The 22,201-nt window shown below is 44.2% G+C and overlaps 1 protein-coding gene across 1 annotated transcript in view; it reads right to left on the minus strand.

Annotated features, from left to right (window-relative positions):
- SYNE2 (spectrin repeat containing nuclear envelope protein 2) overlaps window positions 1–22,201 on the minus strand; it is a 1,750,628-nt gene that overhangs the window by 792,667 nt on the left and 935,760 nt on the right. The window contains exons 90-91 of the mRNA XM_086937933.1: window positions 20,410–20,554; window positions 19,289–19,507 (exon numbers count right to left, since the gene is read on the minus strand). Of these exons, the coding sequence (XP_086794059.1) occupies window positions 19,289–19,507; window positions 20,410–20,554 (364 nt within the window). The remainder of the gene's footprint in view (window positions 1–19,288; window positions 19,508–20,409; window positions 20,555–22,201) is intronic.

Below are 22,201 nucleotides of genomic sequence, written 5' to 3' on the forward strand. Positions count from 1 at the left end.
TGTTTGTGCTAAAAAAAAAGTAGGCGTCAAATATAAAATAACAAAGAGGTGTCTTGTGCTCAACTCTGGGCAGACCACTAACGTTTTTTAAGTGTACATTCCAATTATGACATCACAGGAAAAGCTGAAAAGCTGGTGAATGTTTCGGAAAATCAAACGTAAGATGAGCAGTTATGAAACATTCACACATCTACTGTGTCTTTGCAGCTGAAGGCTTTAAAGTATTTGGCAGACAGTGTTTACATCATGACTATGGTAACACTGGCACTCATTGTCCTACAAATCGAGGTGCCAAATGCCCAAAAACACATAAATGATGAAATTAAAGAGATCCAGGGAACTTTCACACAACACGTTTGTTGGGCATTGGGTGGGCCACAATACGAAATCTCAGAAACATCCAGTAATTTTATATTTTTCATGCCAACTTTTCTCTCTTTTTCCCACAACAGTGAAACTTAACACTTGACAGCTGCCATCTTTCTTCCTTCTTGCTATCCTCTGACACACTTCAACTGAAAGTGAGGCATATGTTTCTTACTTGGAACACACTGGCAAATGAACACACACAACGTAGCAAAGTAAAGTGCCTCCATTTTACTAACGGTGTCTCAGAGTAAGATAGTGGCTGTCAACTGCTAACTTTCAGATGTTAAAATTGGAATAAAGCAGCAGGCGATATATTGGCTTCATTATGCTCAGTGTGGGGGCAAATACTAAGTAGTCGGATGTATGACGGTACAATCAATCAATCAATCAATGACATTTATAGAGCGCACTACATACCCGTAGGGTCTCAAGGCGCTGGGGGAGGGGGGGTGCCGCTACTGCTCGAACAGCCAGGTCTTCAGCTTCTTCCTGAAGGAGAGGTGGTCTTGGGTTAGGCGCAGGTCGGTCGGGAGGGAGTTCCAGGTCTTGGCGGCCAGGTAGGAGAAGGACCTTCCTTCTGTAGTCGCTCTTCGGATGCGGGGGACGGCGGAGAGGACGTGGTTGGCTGATCGGAGGTGGCGTTTGGGAGCGTAGAAGTTGATTCGGCTGTTGAGGTAGCTCGGGCCTTGGTCGTGTAGGGCTTTGTGTGCGTGGGTGAGGAGGCGGAAGGTGATTCTTTTGTTGACGGGGAGCCAGTGAAGGTCTCTCAGATGTCCGGAGATGTGGCTGGTTCGTGGGATGTCGAGGATGAGTCTGGCAGAGGCGTTCTGGACCCGCTGGAGTCTCTTCTGGAGCTTGGCGGTGGTACCGGCGTAGAGGGCGTTGCCGTAGTCCAGTCGGCTAGTGACGAGGGCCTGGGTGACGGTCTTCCTGGTCTCGGTGGAGATCCACCAGAAGATCTTCCGTAGCATGCGTAGGATGTTGAAGCACGCCGAGGAGACGTTGTTGACTTGCCTGGTCATGGAGAGGGAGGAGTCCAGGGTGAAGCCCAGGTTGCGTGCATGGTCTGTTGGTTTGGGTGCGGTGCCCAGGGCGGGAGGCCACCAGAAGTCGTCCCAGGCGGAGGGTGAAGAGCCCAGGATGAGGACCTCCGTCTTGTCCGAGTTCAGTTTCAGGCGGCTGGTCGTCAAACACTCGGCTACCTCTTTCATCCCTTCGTGCAGGTTGGCTCTGGCGGCGGCGGGGTCGTTGGTCAGGGAGAGGATCAGCTGGGTGTCGTCGGCGTAGGAGATTATGCTGAGGTTGTGTTGGCGTGCGATGGCCGCGAGGGGGCTCATGTAGACGTTGAAGAGGGTGGGGCTCAGAGAGGATCCTTGAGGGACGCCGCAGATGACTTCGGAGGCCTCTGACTTGTACGGTGGTGGGCGGACTCTCTGTGTTCTTCCGTCGAGGAAGGAGATGATCCATTCCAGCGCCTTGTCCTGGATTCCGACGTTGCTGAGGCGCTGTACTAGGGTGCGGTGGCAGACAGTGTCGAATGCCGCGGAGAGGTCTAGGAGGATGAGGGCCGCTGTTTCTCCGTTGTCCATCAGGGCTCGGATGTCATCGGTGGCGGCGATGAGGGCGGTCTCGGTGCTGTGATTGGCTCGGAAGCCGGACTGTGAGGGGTCGAGGGATCCATTCGTCTCGAGGAAGGCGGCCATCTGCTTGTTGACGGTCTTCTCGATGACTTTGGCTGGAAACGGGAGGAGCGAGATGGGGCGGTAATGCTTGAGTTCGGTGGGGTCCGCTGTGGGTTTCTTGAGTAGAGCACTGAGTTCGGCGTGCTTCCAGGTCTCAGGGAAGGTGGCGGTGTCGAAGGATGTGTTGATGATGTCTCGCAGGTGGGGTGCGATGACAGCGTCGGCCTTGTTGAAGACGTGGTGAGGGCAGGGGTCGGTCGGTGATCCGGAGTGGATGGAGTTCATCGTGCGGATGGTGTCTTCGGTGCTGATCGGGGTCCAGGCGTGGAGGGTGGTGGTGGGGGGTGGTTGTTCGGTCTTGGTGTGTGTTGGTTGGTTGTTGAAGCTGTTGTGTATGTCTGCGATCTTGTTGTGGAAGTATGAAGCGAGGGAGTTGCAGAGGTCTTGCGATGGGGTGATGTCGTTGTTTCCTGCGCTGGGGTTGGATAGCTCTTTCACGATGTTGAAGAGTTCCTTGCAGTTGTGTGCGTTGTTGTCCAGCCGGTCCTTGAATGCAGTTTTCTTGGCGGCGCAAATCAGCTGGTGGTGCTTCCGGGTGGCCAGCTTGAAGGTGGTCCTGTTGTCCGGTGTAGGTTCCCTTCTCCAGACTTTCTCGAGGGCTCGGCAGTTCTTCTTGGAGCTCTTGAGTTCGTCGGTGAACCACTGGGCTTTCTTGCTGCCGGGTCTGCTGGGCGGGGTCCTCAGCGGGGCGAGCTCGTCCGCGCAGATGCTGATCCACTTCGTGAGGTTGTCGGCAACCTGGCTGGGGTTCGCTGAGCTGGCAGGAGGGTGCTGGCTCAGGGAGGTGGCGAGCTGGTCTGCTGTGATCTTGTTCCAGCTTCTGCGGGCGGCCTGTTGCTGGTGGTGGTGGGTCGTCGTTCTCTTGAAGGTGAAGTGGACGCAGCTGTGGTCCGTCCATTGAAGCTCTGTGGCGTGGCTGAAGTCGATGTCTGTGCTGGAAGAGAAGACTGCGTCGAGTGTGTGTCCGGCGAGGTGGGTGGGGGTGGACACCAGCTGCTTGAGTCCAAGATTGGCGAGGTTGTCGAGCAGGGAGCTGGTGTTGCGGTCGTTGTTGTTCTCCAGGTGGAAGTTGAGGTCCCCCAGGAGGATGTAGTCAGCGGAGGGGAGGGCATGCGGGCTGACGAAGTCGGCGATGTCCTCGCTGAATTGTGTGCGTGGTCCCGGGGGTCGGTAGATCAGGGTGCCTCTGAGGGTGGTGTTCGGGTCGGTGTGGATCTGGAAATGCAGGTGTTCGGCGGTGGTCAGGGTGTTGTCGGTGCTGGTCGTGAGACGGATGGTGTTCCTGTGGATGATGGCGATGCCTCCTCCCATCTGGTTGGCGTTGCGGTCCCTCCGGACGATCTTGTAGCCCTCTGGGATAGCGATGGCGATGTCGGGAGCTGAAGAGGCGTTCATCCAGGTCTCCGTGAGGAAGGCGACGTCAGGGGCTGTGGCGTCTAGGAGGTTCCAGAGTTCGATGGCGTGTCTGTGGACGGAGCGGGTGTTGAGCAGGATGCACTTGAGGTGGGTGCTGCTGGTGTTCGACTTGGCGGGTGCTGGTGCGAGGCAGGTCCGGGTGCAGGTGAATTTGCAGGCGTGGCAGCTGAAAGGTCCGTGGGTGCGTCGTGGTGAGGCTTGGTGGCATTCTGGGAGTCGGCCGGTGTTGAGTGCGACGAGGGTGGCGGCGGAGTACGTCAGGCGGGTCGGTCGGGGTCTTCGTGGGCCAGGGGTCCTGGCGATGGTCGCGATCCGGTCGCGGACGGGCGCAGACGGGCTTACCTTTGGCGCGCCTTCGGCACACAATCGGCGCACCCGCTGCGCGTGACCGCTGCGCGTTTGCGCGGTCTCCATATAAGGCGAAGTGCGCGGGTGGGCGGAGCAGCTGGGAGGCGGGAGCGGGGAGGGTACAGAAGAGAAAAAGGGGCGGGGTAATCGGCGGTGGTGGGAAGCGGGGAGGGAGAGCGGAGGGCGGCGAGGTAGGCGGGCAAACAGGAAGGAAAACGTTAACACAAGAAATACTAAGAAACAAGCACAAATGGAAAGCAAAACAAGGGCAAAAAGCAATCAAAAAGCGAAGGCAGCCGGCAGGCGAGCACGGACCACGCCGCTCGGAGGAGGGGGCGTGGTCAGCGTCAGCGAGGCAGGCAGCGAGGCAGTAGAGGCAGGGCAAGGGGCACATGCAGCAGCTGGTGGCCGTGCGGCGCAGGGGTGTCCCACAAGTGGGTCACACTCACCTGCGTCGCACGGTCTCCATATAAGGCCAAGTGCGCGGGTGGGCGGAGCAGCTGGGAGGTGGGAGCGGGGAGGGTACAGAAGAGAAAAAGGGGCGGGGTAATCGGCGGTGGCGGGAAGCGGGGAGGGAGAGCGGAGGGCGGCGAGGTAGGCGGGCAAACAGGAAGGAAAACGTTAACACAAGAAATACTAAGAAACAAGTACAAATGGAAAGCAAAACAAGGGCAAAAAGCAATCAAAAAGCGAAGGCAGCCGGCAGGCGAGCACGGACCACGCCGCTCGGAGGAGGGGGCGTGGTCAGCGTCAGCGAGGCAGGCAGCGAGGCAGTAGAGGCAGGGCAAGGGGCACACGCAGCAGCTGGTGGCCGTGCGGCGCGGGGGCGTACCGTTACCACGCAGGTTTTACAACGCAAGTCGTTACAACGACTTGCGTTGGGGGGAGCTGGATAGTGAATAGTTAAATGTACTATTCCAACTCCAGTCCCCGTAGATAGTAGGGAATGTTTTGGATAGTAAATTAAACTATTCCCTATCCTACAGGGCCCTCCAGCGCAAGTCGTTGTTACGACTTTCGTTGTAAAACCTGAGTGGTAATGGTACCGCGATGTAAAAGTTCCATTGTAAAGGATGTTCCCCAAGTAGTCTCTCTTCAGATGCATAAAATCAAGACAAAAACAAGAATAATCAGACTGAGGTATAGTTGTTGATGGAATTACTTAGGTCCCTTAGTGATTCCATCATCAGTCGGAAAAATCAGAAGGAACAGGCAGTTTTAACCCTGGTCTCTCAGGGCGTGCCACTTTATGCTCATGAGTCTCATACTTATGTGATTCTCTGCTGCAGCTCTATTGCTAAATCTAAACAATGAACAGCTGCAATGAACAGCTGGTTGAGCCTCCAGTGTCTAAGTCCAAGATGGGAGCAGTAAACATAAGGGTATTGCATCATGCCTCAATTTGAACATCAGTTCAAAGGGTCCATTTCCGAATTTAAGCAAAATAACTTTCATCTGGGGCTTAAACTTCTCAACTTCACAAAATATCCGAAAAGTAACCTATTAAAGAATACAAGTGAAAACACCTTCTTACAATATATTAGAATGAGATTTCAGCTCAAGAGTGAGATGATTAATAGTATCCAAAAAAGACAAAAAACGAATTGCAATTCAAAGAAGTACGTCTCAACAAACAGTAATTCTCAGGGACCTTGTTTCCAGACATGGAACACATTTGTTTGGTCAACTATTAGCATGGCATTTGATGGGAGGGGAATGTTCCCTGCATGGTGGACAGTCATGTTCCTTGTGTGGCTGAACTCCATACCTGTGATTGTGTTTTTTATTTTTTTGTTTTGGTTATGCTACACACTTACCCCTTGAGCACATTGGAATGGAATGGAAGAGGCTTTTATATAGCGCATGGCTACCCGAGGGCATTCCAGCGCTGAAGCAGTTGCTAGGGGGAGGGATGGGTTTATGGGAATAGCCAGGTTTTTAGATGTTTGCGAAATGTCAGATGGTTGGCTTCCTTGCGGATAGGGAGTGGAAGGGAGTTCCAGAGCTTAGGGGCATTGTACGAGAAAAAGTGGCCGCCCGTTCTAGCCTACTTAATCCTGGGAACCTCAGATAAGTGAAGCTCGTCTAAGCGAAGACTTCGAGTAGCCTTGTATGGTTTAACCTAGGTCCAGTCTCATGAACGGCTATGGTCTTGACCTAGACCTGAACTCGGAGTGGTGCACCAAACACACCCTCATAGTGACAGAGGCCTATCGTCCCTGTCACGGGTTTCAAGTGTGAAACGAAGTGGTGACAGCATACCTTGTTAGGAAATTTTTATGATAATGCAATGACAATTAATACATGCCTTCTGGGTCATTCATCTAAAGTTCTGCTGCTTGTGATTAACTCAGAAGCCTAACCGTGACATCTTGTGCAAAGTGTGTGTTGTGTCCATGTATGCTGGAAGCAGTAGTATGCATGGCAGTGTGTAGTGTGTGTGCATGTGAGCTAGACGCAGTAGCGTGCCATGTAGAAATTATGAAGACCTGCAAGATTCATTCTGAAAGCCTACAGCCTAGAGCAGAGTAAAGGTTGGGGAATAGGTTGGTTTTCTCCAGATGGTAAATGCGTGTTGTTGCCATGTCCTAGATGGGAAGGAGAGCCCCAGACACTATGGTGAGAAAAGCGGCACCATCCTTTCCTTAGAAGTGCCTCAACCCTTCCTCATACATGGGCCTGGAAAAAACTTTGACTGCAGAGGCTATTTGGTGGACGGCAGGGGAGACAGGATTAGGCTGGCAGTATCTGTTGATAGGGAAAGGAATCATTTGAAAGTGCACTGATTCTTGTCTCTATTCCTGATCTCATAAAACTGGATGCAGTCTGCTCTCACCTAGTTGTACTTTTGTGGTGGGTACTCTACCTGGAGACTGTCCTGCTGGGCATAGCATCCTTGTAGATAAAAGCAAACCTGGAAAGTGGCCTGCCAGGGCAAATGAAAGGGGTACCACCCCAAACCAGAGGTGCGCCTACCAATTTCCCTAACTGACCCTCAGCCTGCTATGAGGGGCTGGAGGGGACCCAGTACCAGAAGGAGGAAACTACTAGAGCTGGGTGATGGCCTAATCAATGAAGGCCATGACAGCATCAGGCCCCGTGCCTGGGAACTTGGTATTGGTGCCTAAATGAATGTGTAGTGGCATTCTATGTTTTTTGTGTGATAAAAGTACGCGGTGCCACGGGTCGTGCTAGAATCAGCCACGGAACGATTGTGTTCTTTAGCGTCCTGTACACCGGACACCAGTACGAGTATATTTTACTAATACACTCGTGATTGTTTTCCCGCACCTAAGGGGATGCTCTCCATACATTACACAGGATTGGTATGGATTAATGGGACCTACCTCCCTGTTGGGGTAATAATTTTTCTCCGAATTACGGGGGAACCCCGAGAGAAACCGAATGCGACGGTCCTGACGAAGACCGGAGTGACCATACAGGCGCAACAAGAGCGGTCGAAACATGTTGACTCTGGCAGTGGTAGGAGGGAAGCCTTGAGGTTCCTAATTATCTCCTGAAGGCATTTTCCTATCCTCTGTTCACTCATTTTTTAATCCTGGTAGAGGTGCCAAGTAAAGTCTAATAAAGTTTGTATTCTGGTTGACAACTTTAATCAGTTTTAACATCACTCCCTATACTGCACAATTTCTTTGTCGCACTTTTTTCGGTTGGAAACACTTGGTGTTTGCACTATCTGCACCTCATTGGATGTGTTAAGTGTTGTGTTTGTTTAGTCTGTTGACTATATGTCGTACTGAGAGAAATTTATTATTTTTTTCCCCCTCCCTTATGCTCCGTCCTGTGTGGGGTACACCAGGGCGTATTGTAAGCAGGTCCAATGATGAAGCATGTCGCATACCTCGGTATGTGAGTGAGGGCAGTTTTTTCAAATAGAGTGATTTGCCCTATAGGGGCTAGCTCTATTCCCCACCGTATTAGTATATATGGTGTTATTATTCACTCTACCCACCCCTTTTGTGTGTACCCTGTAGGTCTTTGGGGGTTTGGGGTGGCAGAGTTTAAACTTTTTTTGACCCTCGCCCCTCTTTTGTGATTATGTGATAAAAGTACTTGCCTGTTTATACAAAGAGAGGCATTGGGCTGGACAATGATTTAATTGCACTGCTGGGTTGCGTTGTATTGATTTGTGAGCCTGAGTAACCCCTACACTAACCTCCCTGAAAAGCCTGTGACTGCTTGTCTACACTGCCACTGAGAGTTATGTGTTGTAAGTGGTCAATTTATATACACAGAAAGGTCAGCCCCTGGACAGGAGAGGTCAAAGTCCTCACCCCAAACTTTTGTGACCTGTTAGCCCCTGCCTGTCCCATTTGCCTGGCTACACATGTGGATCAAGTGTCACACATCTAGCAAGCATGCCCAGTCAAGTATCCCTTTCTGCCTAACCCTTTTCCCACACCTAATGCTTTTGGTTGTCCTGTTTAGTAATTGGATCACTGTTGATATGATTCAAAGACAAAACTCACCAGCAAAGGACATATCTCTGACCTCAAATGGAAGGCTGAACATTTATTGACTAGAACATATATTTTAAGTAGGTCAGTGTTAGAACTATGGTTTCCGGTTGGAAGAGGTGTGCACCCTGTCCAAGCAAGAACCACCACTCTAGTCAGGGCAAGCTACATACTCACTAAAAAATAACCTGAGCGCCCACTCTCTGGTAGCTTGGCACAGAGCAGTCAGGCTTATCTAAAGAGGCAATGTGTAAAGAATTTGTGCAACACACACACAGTAACACAATGAAAACAACACAAAAATACTCCATACAGGCTTAGAAAAAGAGATTATAATTTTATGGATAAAATAAGACTAAAACGGCAATGATCCAATAAGTTGAATGGGAGTTATGACTTTTTAAAGATTGAATCTAAGTCTAGTGGTTAGAGTCAAATTTCTCTTATGGGTTACTTGAGGTCGCACTGGACCAGGTAAATCCAAAGGTCAGGCAGACCATGATGAAGGGTAGGCTGGCTACCGGACTCATGAATGTCCATCTGAAAAAGTACATTGGATGGAGCAAGCATCGACATACAAGATTTGATGTATCAGTTCCGATCCACGTAGACTATGAATGCTTGGTCAATGAACCCCTTCACTATGCAGGCACTATATTGTCATCGAGCAGTCTGCCATCATTGAGCTGTGCAGTCTGTCAAAGTAATTTAGTGGATTAGCTCCTGCATCAGCATAGAAGGGCAATGTGTTGATTCCGATCAGCACAAAGTCATTACTGCATCGATATCTATGGTTCTGTACAACAGAAGACACCTTTCAAGGGACCAGAACTGGACTGGCACCACTTGGCAGGGCAGGACAGTGCGGCAGGCTCGCAACTAGCATCTAGGTAAAGGCTGTGGATGAATGTCTGACATAATATCGACAGACAGAATATCGAAATACAAAAATATCGGAACAAAAATATCGACATCAAAAGTATCGGAATCATATCTTCATAAAGGTAAGTACAAAAATATCGAAAAAATAATATCGTAGTACAAAAATATCGGAATTAAAAATATCGTTTTTTTAAATGTATTAATAATAATGTAAAAATAATTTTAAAATACATATAATTTTAAAACTATTAAATAAAAATATTAAAACCAAATTAAAACTAATACATATATATTTAAAATAAATAAAACACTTAATAATTTAATGTAATTTAATTTTTTTTAATGGTATTAAATTGATGTAATGTAATTTTTTTTTGTTTTTACCCTGTACACCTGTACCCCAAAAACCCAAAACTGACCCTGAACCCTAAAAATATCCCTGTACCCCAAAAACCCCAAACTGACCCTGAACCCTAAAAATACCCCTTTACCCAAAAACTGAAAACTGACCCTGAACCCTAAAAATACCCCTTTACCCAAAAACTGAAAACTGACCCTGAACCCTAAAAATACCCCTTTACCCAAAAACTGAAAACTGACCCTGAACACTAAACATACCCCTTTACCCAAAAACTGAAAACTGACCCTGAACCCATAAAATACCCCTTTACCCAAAAACTGAAAACTGACCCTGAACCCTAAAAATACCCCTTTACCCAAAAACTGAAAACTGACCCTGAACCCTAAAAATACCCCTTTACCCAAGAACTGAAAACTGACCCTGAACCCTAAAAATACTCCTTTACCCAAAAACTGAAAACTGACCCTGAACCCTAAAAATACTCCTTTACCCAAAATTAATTAATATTATTTAATTACCAATTAATTATTAATTAACAATAACAATAAAGTAAATATATTAGCACATTAGCTGTAATTAATTTAATGTAATACTTAATATTATTTTTCCCAATTAATTAATTAAGAATAACAAAAAATTATATATAAAAAAATTACTATAATTAATGTAATTAACTAATTAATATTAATTAATTACCAACTAATTAATTATTAAAAATATGTACACAATTATATTAATTAATTAACGAATTAATATAAATTAATTACCAATTAATTATTAATTAAAATATGTACAAACATATATTAATTAATTAATTATTATTAAATTACTTCCCACCCTATTCCCCTATAAACCCATAACCCGCTACAGAACATATTTATCAATTAATCAATTAATTAAAATTAATTAAAAATTAATTCTCAATTAATTAATTAATAATTCCTACTAATTAATAATTAATTTAACATAATTAAATTACTTCCCACCCTATTCCCCTATAAACCCACAACCCGCTACAGTAGTAAAAGACAAAATTTAATTAAATTACATTAAAAATAAATAATAAAACATAATAAATACAATATAATATACACTAAATTTATTAAAAAATTTATATTAGTAACATCGAAGTTATTTATTTCGATATTATTGACATCGATATTTAAAACTTCGATATTACTGATATCATACTAATATCGATATTAAGACTGTCGATATTACTTACCTTCGATATTTTGTCCCATCGATATTTAAACTTCGATATTATTGTATATCGATATTTAAAAATCGATATTTTGTCTGTGTACCGCTGTGGATATATGGTATACCATTTTACAAGCGATTTATAAGGTAACTAAGTGTTGCAATTGGGTATACACCAATGTCACCATGTTTAGGGGAGATTTACATGCACTTTAGTACTGGTCAGCAGTGGTAAAGTGCTCAGAGTCCTAAGGCCAACAAAAAGATACAGCAAAAATATACATTTAGAACCATTTCCAGTTTCCTGCACCAAGAAAGCCCCACGTTCACAGGCACCTGAAGTCATAGATATCTTCCGTACAGCAGCATTATGTGATATCATACAGCATTTACCTGAACTATTTTATATTAGCTGTATTACTCAAGGAATTACCACACGTCCCTACATCAACATTATTTCTATAAAACACTGGTTTGTCAACCAAATATGAACAATCTTTTTTTTCTGATTTTTTTTTATTTATACATAGAATTACATCCAAATATACATGTCTTAAAATTCATCCATAGCATTCGAAGGGGTAATAAATAACACCAATTAATCAATACACAACAGATCTAATAATTAATACTGGATATGCAGGGGGATCTTAAAACACATTATCAAACTATAATATAGAAAGAAAAAGAAATCTGGTCAAATGACATGAAATAGACTATCGATATTAAGATACAAGGTTCTAGGATATATACCAAGAAGGACCGATTCAAGGGATACAACAGGTTATATACTAATTTTAGAGATCAAAGTCAAAATGCTGTGCCCAAATCTTCTCAAATTTGTTAAGACCTCCAATTCGTGAAGCATACGTTTGTTCGCTTCTTTTAACCTGACCCATTTTCCGAACCCATTCAATTTTAGATGGAATTAAATCAGTTTGCCATCTTTGGAGTAGAAGTGATCTGGCGACAGCCATGCCAATATATAAAACTTCTCGGGTAACTGCAGATCTGGGTCAAACCCCACACTATCCGCCGATCGTTAAACCGGATTGGTATCAATCATTCTGTTGCCAGATACTCAAAAATATAATTCCAGAACTTCTGGATCAGGGGGCACTGTAGTATTATGTGAGTCCAATTGGCTGCAGGATGAATATGGCACCGGAAGCACTTCCCCGATTGATTGGGAAAAGCCTTGGCTACAAAACAGGGGATTCTATATAATAGCCACTTGCTAAAATATAACATCCTTCTCCAGTTAGCCCCTCTGACTGAGCTGACATTTAGATTATTGATTGTGGACCACATTTTTGCTGTAATCTCCAAATCTTCATGTTTACCCCATTTTGTTTTAGCCTTGGCATCCAAATCTACCCCTTTAATTCCGGCTAGACATTTTTTTCCAATTTCCCGGCTTTTTCACTGCCCTATCTTACATCAAGTCATAGACCAACTGTTTCTTGCCACAAATCTGAAGCAAAGATTGCTAAAGAATTTACTAAGGATATTATTTAACCCTCGGAGGAGGAAATCGCCGGGGATTAATTGAGTCATTTAACTTACATTTATCCACCTATCCTTCCGGAGAAAATTGGAGAGTCTATGAAAGCCAGCCTTGGACCAATTTTGTGTAATTAAAAAAGGTCTTTAATACTTGCTGAGACAGGAAGATCAGCTATTGGGGGTTGTTATATTAATAACTGGGATGGAGTACCATCTAAAAAATGCCTGGCGTTTATGAAAAAACCAATGTAAACACTTGTATCTTACTAATTTAGAACATCTGAATATTTATATTGGGCAATGAATCTGATTTTCTTTACATATTAAATTAATAAAAAAGTTGATAAAAAGACCCGACTGTAAACCCCGCTTAAATCTAGACATGTATTGTGCAAAATCCGCAAAATAGTATTCCCTCAGATTGGGGAGGGCTAAGCAGCCATCTTCCAATTTCTCATATAAAGTGCTAAGTGCGATTCTAGGAATTTTCCTATCCCACAGGAACAATGTAAACATTGACTCTAATTTAGTGAAAAAAGAATTCACTAAAACACAGGGAATTGTTGAAAAAATGAAATTGAACAGTGGAAGCACCGACATTTTAATCAGAGCGACCCTTCCTTGTATGGTTAAAGGAAGAGAATTCCATCGTGTAAATAAGTCCTGATCTTTTCGTAGCAATGGAACAAAATTCAATTCATAAAGCTCAGAGATAAATGGCGAAAAATAGACCCCTAAATACCTCTTGGGATTCAAATTCAAGCATGGAAGAATGTCAGTGTGTCAAAGCCCAAATGGACACCCACACACAATTATTTCTGTCTTTCTTTTATTAATTTTGTAGCCACCAAACGACTCATAGGTCAAAAATCTGGAAAGCTTTTACCTGCTCTTCCTCCTCCGGTTTTATAATAAACATAATGTCATCGGCATATAATTTAACTTTCCCCATGGTTGGAAGCAGAGGGTAAATATCCCCATTATTCCTGATTGCTATCGCAAGGGGCTCAATGAAAAAGGCAAATAGCACCGGGGATAAAGGGCATCATTGTCGGGTTCCCCTTTTGATCTTTACTTGGCCAACCTGAGTGGCATTGATGGTAATATTGGCCCCTACATTCATGTATAATTAATCAACCACCCATGAAAATTTAGAAGGTATGCCAAATTTCATTAAAATACAGAAGAAAGTCTCCCAAATAACCAAATCAAATGCCTTCTCGGAGTCTAAAAAAAGTACTAATGCTGGAATCTTCTGGGTCTCGAAGTAATCTAGTGTCTCCACTAAAAAATGCGTTTTGGGTCCGAGCTGCCTCCCAGTTCCGTTCTGATCAGGATAGATTAAATGGGAAGCGCTCTCATTAAAACGATTGGCTAAGAGTTTAGTTGTTAATTTGTAGCCAGAATTTAAAAGCGTTATCGGGCAATATAAGTTAGGGTACTCACTATTTTCACCTTATTTTAAAAAGCTGACTACATTCCCTTTTCTAAAAGAAAGAGGTATGGAGCCTCCTTCCAGAATTGAATTTGCCAATAAAAGGAAATAATCCATAATTACACTAGCGAATGTCTAAAAAAACTCAGCAGGGAGGCCACCATTCAGGAGGTTTTTAAAAACCCCACCTAGCTCTTCTTTTGTAAATGGTCTCGCCATGTTCCTTGTTTCCAGTCTGTTAAGACAGGTAACGCATTTACCTGGAGAAAGTCTCCCAAAGCTGAAGAATCTATCGATTGATGTTGGCCATATATCCTCTCGTAATGTTGTACCATGATGTTACCTACTGCTCCTAAATCCTCTGAACAGGCACCTGAAGTGGGACATCTATGTGCGATTATTTAATTGCTTACAGCCTCTTCCCTTGCCTGCCATGCCAAAAATCTGCCTGTAAAATTGCTCTCCTCATAAATCTTTTGCCTATCGTTCTGAAATAGGGATTCACTTTTAGCATAATATTTACCGGCTATATTCTGTTTAGCCTGATCCAGCTGTCGACACGGAGGGGGTAGAAAGGAATCTATCAAGAGACCTTTGCACTTTTTGCTCAAGTATTTGTTTTTCCTCCTTCCAGCTCCTTGAGTTCTCTGCTTCTTTAGCAATAGCAAGATCACGAAAAAAGGCTTCAAATGAATCCCAGAACACCATACAGTGGAGCTGCACCATGATTTCGCTCAAAGAATTCTCTGATTTCTGATTTAATAAAAGAGACCCAATTTTCCTCCAATAAGTATTGTCGATTCAGCTGCCATCTTTTGGCAGTTTTCTTATATGGACAGTCTAGTAAAAAAGCAGCAGATAAGTAACTTCTCTCTGGAAGGTATCCACTTTATCTGTATATAGTGTGTGCCACTTCCAGGGTCTACAAAATACCACTTAGCATTTGCCACCTAATATTGTGTCCGCTAAAACATACATATTAGACCAACAATCAGATTCACTTTTGAGTGTTCAGTGTTATTATCTAAGTATCATTTTTTAATTAACGACAACACTAAAATCTAATTTCTAATAAACATTAGTGAAAATTGTCATTCAAGACCATTGGCAACATGTTGGGAGTGATTATACAACAATCATGCATAAAGCAAGACAATATGAAATCATAATACATAATGACGCAATTTGTGTAGACACATCCAGGAAACTGTTGTTTAAAAATTAAAGACAAATGAGGCAGACCTGCCCTTAGTATGAATTGCAGGTGCTACATACAAGTGTCCTTCCCCTCATACTTGGTGCTGAATAAAAGCCCACCAGCAAATACAGGTGCTTCTCTAATTTGGTAAAAGCCCAAGATGACACATTTTCCAAACTTCTTACTACGACCTAGATCAGTGGTCCTCTAACAACCCAAAGCACACACCACTGTGCACTAATTGTCCCAGTGGTCATCCCTTTTTCACCATGTTCTTGAAGGCACACAACTGGATGCCAGTAATAAGTTGATTCATAGATCCAAAATGAAACAGGGTGGTCTGGTCATGCCATACCTGCCAGTTATTTCGCCAAGACCAAATTGTTTCAAAGGCTCCATTGCAAAATATAGAGGGGCTTTTGGTACCCAGAAAAGAGAGCTTTGGGATCTAGCAGAACCCACAAATCAAAGAAAATGAGCATTCTACTATTTAGATTTCACCAAGCTACTGTTAAAATCGTATCAAAAATACAGTAAATTACACTTTAGCCTTTACTGTACGGAATTGCTCCACCTCATCATGACTGGCTGGGTATTCCCTCACCGGGTATTTCCAAATGCGGCAATACTAAACCAGATTGTACTGGGCGGTAATTCAGGCTGGTAAAACGACATGAGGCTTTGGCTACACCAGCAGTGATGCCCTGACACCTGCTCCAACCCAGCTTTTTACTCTGGCATGGCAGGAACATTCAGTGCTCCCCCCTCGAAAAAAAACTAATCTTCTCTTTCCCTCTCCTTCCTCCGATATCCTCCTCCTTCCACCTCTGTCCCACACAGAAGCCCCAACACAAATGTACCTCTATCTCCGAGAAGGAGATATATATATAGAAGGGAATCACACTTAAAAAATGATCACACGTTTGCAGTGATGCATGTAAACAGGAAATTATGTCACCAAAATGAAAATAAGCATTAAAACGTAGGTACTATTTTGTTGATTTTATTGACCGATTAAAATATAAGTTACAGTGCACAAACAAGCATACGTAACATGTATGTGACATATCCATCTCTGATCTACATGAATCAAATCAAAAGGATATTGAAAATAAAACATACTTAAATCAAGTTTAACCATAGAAGGGGCCAAGCATGGTTAGCAACAGTGTTCTGTAGACAAATAGCACTAGCTTTATATATTCACTTTTCTCTAAGCTATATATGGCTTTTATGGCATTGAAATCATTCAACAGTGGCCAACCTCTCTCATATATATAATCTATTGGGTCATACCGCTGCCTGTCTCTGCAACATGTTGCTTGGAAGATGAAGCACATGCGGGTAGCATCAGTGTTGGGTGTGGCTTAAAGATAGTCAATACAGACAATTAGGAGGCATGAGGGAAAATTGCGGGAGGCAACATTAAAGCCAACATACAATAGGATCTCAGAGAAATAAGACCTTGCGCTCCTGTAGTGTGAAAGCTAGTGGGGCAGCTGTTGAAAAGTTATTAGGATTCTAGGTTTATTGGTTGAGACTAACCTCACTTTGGGCCCGATTTTGATGTTGGTTGGAAAGCCATCCGACAGCTAGTCAGAGGCTTTCAGTCCTATATCAATAGTTTCCCTCTGACCGTCGTATTACAATTCTTGCATTCAGAGGGAAACCCGCAGGGGATTCTGCTCCGCTTCCGACGGGCTCACAGAGCCTGTTGGAGTGCCAGAAGGAGTCATAATCCCATAATGACGGCAGAGCCAGCCTCGGCTTCACCGTCGGGAATATGATGTTTCTTAACACCTACCCTTACATGGCGGTCTGCCTGCCATGAAAATGCTGGCAGAAAGAGACTTTGGGGGCTCCTAGCAGGGCACCCCTTCCCCTTGGCATTCCGCAATGGGGCCTGGGGGGCAAAGTGTCGACTAAACATTCCTTCACCTCATGGTGCCTGCCAAACGGTGAAGGGATGCTTAAAAACCTTCATTTACCACAGCACCGAGACCGCCCTCATCGCAGCCACCGATGACATCCGAGCCCTGCTCGACAACGGAGAAACAGCGGCCCTCATCCTCCTGGACCTCTCCGCGGCATTCGACACTGTCTGCCACCACACCCTAGTACAGCGCCTCAGCAACGTCGGAATCCAGGAGAAGGCACTAGAATGGATCATCTCCTTCCTCGCCGGAAGGACACAGAGAGTCCGCCTCCCACCGTTCAGATCAGAAGCCACCAAAGTCATCTGCGGCGTTCCTCAAGGCTCCTCGCTCAGCCCCACCCTCTTCAATGTCTACATGAGCCCCCTTGCGGCCATCGCACGCCAACACAACCTCAACATCATCTCCTACGCCGACGACACCCAGCTGATCCTCTCCCTCACCAACGACCCCGCCACCGCCAGAGCCAACCTACACGAAGGGATGACAGACGTAGCCATGTAGATGATGAAAAGCCGCCTGAAACTGAACTCAGACAAGACGTAAGTTCTCATCCTGGGCTCCTCGCCCTCCGCCTGGGACGACTCCTGGTGGCCCCCCGCCCAGGGCAGCGCACCCAAACCAACAGACCACGCACGCAACCTGGGCTTCATCCTGGACTCCTCCCTCTCCATGACCAGACAAGTCAACGCCGTTTCCTCGTCGTGCTTCAACATCCTGTGCATGCTACGTAAGATCTTCCGATGGATCCCCATTGAGACCAGGAAGACGGTCACCCAGGCCCTCGTCACCAGCCGACTGGACTACGGCAACTCCCTCCACGCCGGAACCACTGCCAAACTCCAGAAGAGACTCAAGCGGATCCAGAACGCCTCAGCAAGACTCATCCTCGACATTCCCTGACACAGCCACATCTCCGGACACCTGAGAGACCTGCACTGGCTCCCGCTCAACAAGAGAATCACCTTCCGTCTCCTCACCTACGCACACAAAGCCTTACACAACCAAGGCCCAAGATACCTCAACAGCCGCCTCAACTTCTACAATCCCACACGCCAGCTTCGATCGACCAGCCACGCCCTCGCCGCCATCCCCCTCATCCGAAGAGCCACCACAGGAGGAAGGTCCTTCTCCTACCTGGCCGCCAAGACTTGGAACTCCCTCCCGACCCAACTCCGCCTGACCCAAGACCACCTCGCCTTCAGGAAACAGCTCAAGACCTGGCTGTTCGAGCAGTAGCAGACCCCCCTCCCCAAGCGCCTTGAGACCCTCCGGGTGAGTAGTGCGCTATATAAATGCTTTGATTGATTGATTGATTGATTGATTGATTGATAGCTTGTGCTGAGGGCCTTTTCCAGGTACCGCACAAGCTACAATTGAAAAACTGATGTTTCCGACCACGCATAGGGCGGTTGCATCCAAATTCTGCTGGCAGAACCACAAACCTATGGTCGGGCAGTCCCATTCCGCAACGGTGTCTGACATCATAATAAGGCCCTTAGTGTTTCTTGCTTCATTGTTTAGGGAGAAGAAAGGCAATGGGCCTAACTTGCAGCTGAGCGATGGTGAAAAGTCTCTGAATTCTGGAGGAATTTCTATATCTGGAGGAGAATCCATCTGCACATTTGAGTCTTCATTTCTTCTGTTTTGTTGGGGGGAATTCCATCAGTGGAGTGTCCTTACCCCAAATATTAGAGGATTTTTCACCTAATCTATGTCTTTGAGACCTTTATACTGAAGACGCTTTAATGTACAGCAGGTAATTACATTGAGGTTGTGAGCGAATAGGTATGTGGGACTGTCAGCATATCTCCCATCCTCTTATCAATTATTTTTTTCAGAATTTGAAACTTATAACTATGATGCCAGGACCCATTTCACCATTTCTAAAGGTTAAGGTAGTGTATGAAAAAGTACTCAATGGGAAGATCTTTTATTCTCCAGAGAATGCACAGAAATCAGGAACACAAATATTTTTGTGAAATTCTAATGCCTCTTCAATCAATCAATCAATCAGGATTAATAAAGTGCAGCTAATCACCCGATACCTCTTCATATGTTGGTACTAAAGAAAGATACATTTTCGCATCTAATCCCCGGTACATCGCTAATTGTGAGGATACCTGAGCACTGCTGGTTAGCCAAAGTGTCTCTGTTACGCCCTAACCCCTACCTGTGTGAAACTGAGGTGAGATCCCTTGAAACCTAGAGGAATAGTCTAGATATGCAATACATGAACGTAATAGTTGCAACACAAATTATGAGCAAATAAATATTCATCTTCCAAAAATGGCTTCTTCTACTCTTTGGTTTTTAATACAACTTGGAATTGTACCTGTTCCGTGCTACTTAACAATCTCGATAGCTCAAATACTCAATCCAAAGTAACACATTCCTAACCATTTGTGTCACTCACCTGTTCACTAACAGCCTTCCACTCTTGTTTCAGTTCTTCGCATCTTATTTCCCATTCGTATGTTGTCTCAAATAAAAGGCGCCATTTATTCAAGTGTATGGTAAGAGGTTTTAGAACAAGTGCTCTATCATGTTCTGTACAAATAGCACAGAGTTCTCTAGTACTGCGTCGTAGTTTCATTAAATCTTCTTCAACTGAATGTATATTTCTAACCATCACCTTCAAAGAAAAAGAAACATGCACAATATGAAGCTCACAGTCAACATGTCCAAGCACAGGTGATTCAGTACTATGTATTACCCATTCTTTGAGACAAGTTACACATACATATATGATTCAGAAAGGTGTCAATCATTTTGTACATCAGGTGAATGGTAGCTTTCCCTACACCAATGTTATTAATACTTTTAAACAAAACTATCATTTTGAATGGCATTGGAAATGAGAAGTGTTGGTTGGAAATTCTATCCTTCATTTTGCATCAGAATGGCCTAATAATATAGTTCTGTAACATGTCACAATTTCGCTGTTAGGCCACCATTGTGCAGCGTGTTTGTTTCTGGTGTTTTTAATTCAAGACATGCAGTGGGAACTGTTTCTCTATGCTATGACCCGGTGAGTGTAGACCGGTGAAGAGTAAGACTGGTAAGCAGGTAATTGCCAATGTAACTACTGCTAGTCTTCATTACTGTGCTTCCTGGTCTTTTTCAATACAGTCTTACAAACATCTCCCCCTACTGTCCATGACCATGTGGATATTGTTAATCTGTAAATAGTGGAAGGTCCAAAACAGTGTCTCATGGAAAGGATGAAAGGGAAAGAAAGACCTTTCCTAGTGTAGGTGACCATGTAAAGCTTTCTTCAGGAACAACAGTGGCGTGTGTTTCTAAACTCTGGATCTAAATTACACAAGATCGGGAATGTGACGATGGAGAACAAGACTTGGAGGAATGAAGAGTACAGGAAAGTAACTGGGTCATGACAGCGAATTATCAGCAACTGGTTGTTTCTCTACATAACATAGTAGATATTGTACCATAACGGTAAGGCCAATAAACACAACATTCAATTGAAATATCAATACTTTAAAAAATATATAATTACTAAAAAAAAACACTTGCCTTGCTTCCGTCCCAATTCTGCAATGCTTCCTTGTAAGATGTTGGCGTATGAGAAATAGCATCTCTGAGTGCCTTTTCCAAATCAGCTAACTGTTCACCAATCTTCTGCTTACTTTGTTGATAACTATGGTATTTTTCGGGCCAACTGCAAACACAATTTTAGCCAAACTGTTATCAGTCTCAACATTAATCCTTTATACTATGCAATACACTGCTACCATCAGTGACATAACTTATAGCGTAATAATCAATCATTTCTCTGAGCCTTGTTTACGTCTTGCAGAATCATTGCAGTTACAAAGACTGTGTGCTATTAGTAACTCAATATAAATAGATTATTTTTCAATATACGGGAAACATGACATATACACGTATGCTGTGTAATTGTGTATATACCTTTAACACACTTAGGCTCGCTATATCAATACTTTATCAGACAGTGAAAATAGGAACACGGTGCAGCTCTAACGTCATGTATTACTAGTTTATTTATTATCTTGCTGAAGTAACAAAAATGTAAATTAAAGTATAAAACTTAACATTAAAGAAAGATTTCCAGTTCCATTCTCAGTGAAAACCGTTGTGCAGAATAAATTGCAACTTCTGATGCCCAGGTCAAAATGTTTAAATGAGAGTTACTCAGGGAGTCAATTATTTTTTATGGGATGCTACCTGCACTTGCTTTTTTCCCCACTGGAAGACAAAGAGCGCGTGCTAAAAAAACATTGCACCTCTAAAGTGATGGCATATTGTAAATGTTCACAAAGCACAACTAACTAAACACAGATAGAAGACGGACTGCACAGCAGATTAGAAATTATTTTTCAACCTAAAAAGTGAAGGTATACGTTCTTTATTCTGGGGTCCTCACTTGGTCTACAGAGTGCTTAGAGTACAGATTTTAAATGTCATGCAAGAAAAAGTTTTTTCCCTAGTACAGCACTAAAGAGTACTTAGTTAGGAGTTTTCTGGGGTCACCAATGGGGATTCTTTGATGCAGACGTTTGTGTGTTGTACTTTGATGCCTAAGGATGTATCACCTGTTAATAGTGTGGATTCATCTGGTCTAAAGAGGGGGCCTGTGGCTTTTTCCTTTGCTCAAAGACTTGGAACAAATGTGCCACATACCACCAAATCCACCCTAAAAGAGTTAAAGGGGTACTAGTGGATTTGGACATGGATATTGTATATTGTAAAATGGCATAAACCCTGGGTTATGGGCTACATAAAAAAAACTAAAGTTGTTGGTATTGTTATTACTGTTATTATTAGGTTTTATTAGCTGGCCTTTTTCATACATGAGGTATTCTACTTCACCTGTACCTTGGCGACTCGCTAGTCCATGGAGGCTAGATCAATTAGTCCGTGAGATAAATGCAGTATTTTTTCTGCTTTTTGTGGAAACACAGGTGGTTACTGCACATCAGGCTATCAAGCTTCAATCCCATCTGTAATATCTATTCCTGGCTAGGTCACCTTTCAGGAATTACTGGCCCAAGTACACATGGGCTCATGATAAATGGGCATAGGTAAATGGACTCATGTTTTTCTTATCCCCAAGCAGGGATGCATTTGAAGCCCCTGGTTCGACATGTTATGGACTTCTGGTATCCAGAATTATGAATTACTATTTGATCCCCTCTGCCTGGTGGGAGGCTCAATAATTGCTGGTGTCTGAGAACCTCTCTAAAGGATTGTGCTTTTACTACAGAAGCCAATCTGATAGCAAGGCTGTGACAATGGTTCCTCTCTTGTAGGAAATCTGCAGTCTAAAAACTGGAGGGACCTGGCT

The sequence above is a fragment of the Lissotriton vulgaris genome, chromosome 9 (assembly GCF_964263255.1).
Source record: "Lissotriton vulgaris chromosome 9, aLisVul1.2, whole genome shotgun sequence".
NCBI lineage: Eukaryota > Metazoa > Chordata > Amphibia > Caudata > Salamandridae > Lissotriton > Lissotriton vulgaris.